Source organism: Nanorana parkeri, unplaced genomic scaffold, assembly GCF_000935625.1.
Source record: "Nanorana parkeri isolate BGI_ZX_2015 unplaced genomic scaffold, ASM93562v1 scaffold461, whole genome shotgun sequence".
NCBI lineage: Eukaryota > Metazoa > Chordata > Amphibia > Anura > Dicroglossidae > Nanorana > Nanorana parkeri.
The window spans coordinates 1,159,748-1,164,431 of record NW_017306729.1 but is presented as its reverse complement, the minus strand read 5'-3'; the positions used below and the strand labels follow the sequence as shown (position 1 = coordinate 1,164,431).

The following is a 4,684-nucleotide window of genomic DNA, read 5'->3' as shown; positions in this document are numbered from 1 at the left end:
AATTTTAGAATTTAGAAATGTATTTTAATGATTTTAAAATATAATTTTAATGAAAAAAAAAATGATGCAAGACAATGTTTACAGAAAAGATATTGGAAAATAGACAATAAGATACAGTAAAATAAATGGGATTGGAAATGAAAAGTACTTAGCAAATTTCACCTGGTCTTTGGTTTTGGCATAGTCTAATCCAATACAGAGTTCAATTTGAAGTTTTAAGGTCATCAGCCCTCATGCATCCTTTATAATTTTGGTGGTAAACAAGAGCTACAGCTGCTAATTGCAACATCGTTTTTGTTGAACCCCCAGAGGGTGTTGCTGAGCCAACCATTCAAAAGAACTGAGAAGTGTGAGGTAGCAGTGCTGATGTATTATACTTCAATGAACACTCCTTTAATGCCAACTTATCGACCTTTATCCATTTTTCCAAAAGGATCAGTTTTACAATTCGACAACAAACATATTATTGAACAGATTTAAATTATGATTTTATAAAGACCAAACATTACATAAATCGGATTTCTATATTCCCTAGAAGATTTAATATGACCAATCTGCCTGCTGCACGTTATTTCATGGGCATGTTTGGTATCAAATTGATGGTCATTCTCTTATAAATTAGCATAGCCATGTTTTTTGGAGATATCCCCGTTACAGTACTAATTACGACATATGGCCAGACTTGAGTGCTGGATGTGTATGAAAGGCCAGTTGCATCTCAAGGAAGACCAGATTTGCCAATGGGTATTACTGCTAGACCATTTTATGATAGTTATGAGCACGATAATGCATAACAGGACATCCTGATGATGGTTTAAACGACACTGGGCCTGTGTCCTGTCAAAGATGCTGTAACTGCAACATTTTAATAATGGGATTTATGAACGTTTTAATTAATAGGATGTATGATGGCCTGCTTTGTATTGTTTCAATCTGGTCTGTGGTCTCCCAGATTGGTCCCCACCTCCTGCAGCAAAAACATCAGACTTAAATCTGAATGTTTTGTCACAAATTGCGAATTTTTGAGAAATTAGGGTGCCTCTGCATTTAGTACAATTCTTTATAGATAATGTCCTAGTTAATGTTCATTTGCCAAGGTAATGGTTTACACATTCAGCATTAGTTGACTTTCTTATTTTCTCCTTTGTGTATGTATGTGTGTTGGTATGTGTATACAAGTAATGTATTATAATTTACTAATATTATTTTTTCTTCTTTATTTTAAAAGGGATTACAACAGTTCTTACAATGACCACATTAAGCATTAGTGCAAGGCACTCTTTCCCAAAAGTATCATATGCAACTGCAATGGACTGGTTTATAGCTGTCTGTTTTGCCTTCGTATTCTCTGCACTTATTGAGTTTGCTGCAGTGAATTATTTTACCAATCTCGACACTCAAAAAGCTATGATGAAGGTAGCTAAAGAATCAGCAGCGGCAGAGGATGAGATTGTCACAGTAAGTTATTCTTGTTAAAAGAATTATATACATGAAGACTACATATAGTTTTACAGCTGATAATATTTCAACATTTATTTGCTGGATGTAGTTCAACAATCTTTTGTAAACTGATAAGGCTAAAGTAGGAGAAAAGGAGAAGTATTGTCCATACCAACCATAAACATTTCAGTTCCTTTCCGGTTTTTGTTAGAAAATTGAAGCAGACATTTAATTTTTTACTATGGTAAAGACTTTTGCATTTCATTTTCTCTACTTTTACAACAGAAGCTCCTATGTGTTTTTAAATGCACATTCTATAGGTTGAAATTTTTTCCAAATATGTAGTTCTCTTTCTATCCAGTTTCCACACCAACTGTAATATAAACAGCTTTTAAATCTATAGGAGAAAACAAAAGAGAAGGGTGCCCCACCCTAGTGTAGATGTTTTTTTAATGATAAAAGTTGAAGTACAGGGTAAAATCATACTCACAAAAGTGAATCAGAGTAAAAGCATAATAGGCAAGCCTGGACGACAACTAAAAACAGCTGCACAGACGCCTGTGTAACAGCACAGGACTTCTTCGATGACGCGTTTCCGGGGCCACGCCATGCCCCCTGACTGCTGGGCGGTGCCAGCCATCATCTCACAGCTGGCTCCGGTCACTTGCACAGACAGATCAGCATCCCTGGACACTGATCTCCAGACACCCCAACTCTCCCGGACACTCCGGGAGTCTCCCGCTATTAGTTAGCCGCTCCCGGCCACCTGGTAGAGAAATACTTTCTCCTGGAAAGTTTTACTCTTCTTGAACGAGCAGAGTAAACCTTTCCCTGCTCTGTTTCTTTTTTTCTTCTGACATCGGAGCCGTTGGCTGCCCTCAGAATAATAAAAAAAAAAACAGCATAGGAATGCATAGCTACATTCCTATTGGCTATTTCAATTTGCAATAGCCAATAGCAAACTAGCTATTGCACCTGTTATATATATAAGTTATAAGTCTATTATAACTCTCTTTAACTATCTAACTCTCTATCTATCTGCTGACTGTAACTAACTATACTAGAACCCTCTCTATCTCCTACAGCACACTACATGGGGCCGCAGTGTCAGCAGCCTTATATAGTGTGCTGCAGGGACTTAGCTGTGAGACATGATTGGGCAGAGTCATCGTGACTCTGCCCAATCAGGGCTCTACATTTGTACTGAGCCCTGATTGGCACAGTCTTGCACCTGACCTACCGTTTTCGGACGGCGCAGTGCATTGTGGGATGTGCCGGGGTCGAACAGACCGCGCACATGCCATAATGTTCGGCGTTCGGAGAACGCTAGAACATGCAATGTTCGAGTCGAACCTATGGTCAACTCGAACATGCAGCCCATCCTTAATGATTAGATATTGGAAGCACTAAATAAACTAAGGGGACATTTCCTTGCAAAGTAAACAGCCCATTTGTCTATAGTAAATCAACCCCTAGTTGAGATTTAAAAAGACCAGGTAAAATCTGCACTTTGCAGTTCCTCCGGATGTTACTATATTATAGTATGTTAATGTCCCACCCTTTTTTTGCTTTTATCTTTTAATTGTTACACATCAATCTTTAGGATGTGTGGGCATTTGCACAAAATAGTGTATAAAAGGGTATCTTTACTTGATTAAAAATGTTAAAAGGTGTACAGGGAGTTGTTTCTCTCCATTTGTCTGAATGTTTGAAGTGAGCCCTACTGTAAAGCATGAGTTAATGGAATAGAAAAACAAATATGCAACCACACAAATCAATCAGTAACTAGCTTTTAACGTAATGGAAGGGCTTTCCACATTACAAACACAGAACACTTACCAGCTAACCAGCAAAAAAGGTTTTACACCATCTCCCAACTTGTGCTAAAAACAGAGGTTTTAGTTTCACAACTATTGCAAAATATGGAGAAGTAACACTGCCTCAACGAGGCCCCTCTGTGTGGTGTGGTCCTAACTCTAATCAATGCAAGCCTCCATCTTGGACCATATATAGCAATAGACAATCCTCCTGCAGATAGCCCATCCCTCCTTAAAGGCACAGGGACACACCCAAAGCCCAGCACATCACAGCTGATGCTCCCAGTGAGTGACTGCACCAAATCCAGCAAAACAAATATGGCAACTGCACAAATGAATTAGTAACTAGCTTAAGTAAGGTGGTCATGGAAAGGATCTCCTCAATATAAACAAATTTCCAGCACACTTTCCAGCTAGCCTGCAAAAATATATTTGTTTGTATTACTAGAATAGAAGGTTTTTTTAAACAGACTGTAAAAAAGATGTGTGTGTGTGTGTGTGTGTGTTTATGTATGTATGTAAAGTAGACAGAAGCTCCACTTGTGTTAGGGAAGGAGCGAAGTCCCCCTGTTTGCTGGAGTAGAACCCAATAGCAGGGAACAATACCAGAAGGAGAGTCCAGGCTGAGGTACAAGATAGGATGATCCAAAATGCGTTGTCAGAGTACAGTTTGGGTTGAGGCAGACAACAAGTATCATAAACAGGGAGACAAGCCAGGGGTCGATAACCAGGTGTTCCAAATAGCGGGGAAGGAAGGCAGGAAACAGGAAATTAGGCTTTGTAGCTGCTTTGGGTATGGCAAAATAACTCAGCAACAAGTATTGGCTCTGGCTGGAATTTAAACACAGCAGAGGCCAGCGACGCCCCCATTGTCTGGGCAACAAGGTCCCTGGGAACCAATGGGATGGCTAGGAGAGAAGGAGTGCTCGCAAGGCCCTCCCTGGAAAAGATCAGCACCCGAGGTGACTAATAAGCCACGGCAGCATCATATGTGCACCTCATGCATGCGCTCGCGCAACCCGCCGCTGACGGGCACCAAATCACCCCAAGAGGGACCCTAAAAGCTTTGCCGTACCCACCGGACCTCAGGTAAGAGGGCACCCATGGTCCCATGACAACTTGTTGTCTCAAAAGCAAAATGATACATAATAATTTGCTAATTTTTAGATTTACCCGATTAAAAAAAATAAAAATATTCTGAAAACTTATTTTATTAATCCTGACTATAGTAAAGAAAATGTGTAGAAAACCACTATGCATTCTCTTGAAAAGAAGAACTTCAAATATGTAATACTTTTTTATTTAAAATATAAAAACATTAGAGGTGCACCGAAATGGAAAATTTTAAACCGAAACGAAACCGAAATAAAACAATGTCAGGCCGAAACTGAAAATGTTTTTTAGTTAAATTTTTCAAATTTTTTAAA

General features: G+C 39.1%; 1 protein-coding gene across 1 annotated transcript in view; it reads left to right on the top strand.

Moving 5' to 3' along the window:
* LOC108790287 (gamma-aminobutyric acid receptor subunit alpha-6-like) overlaps window positions 1–4,684 on the top strand; it is a gene marked incomplete at its 5' end in the record, with an annotated part of 23,144 nt that overhangs the window by 13,493 nt on the left and 4,967 nt on the right. The window contains one exon of the mRNA XM_018560513.1: window positions 1,229–1,458. Coding sequence (XP_018416015.1) covers window positions 1,229–1,458 — 230 coding nt within the window. The remainder of the gene's footprint in view (window positions 1–1,228; window positions 1,459–4,684) is intronic.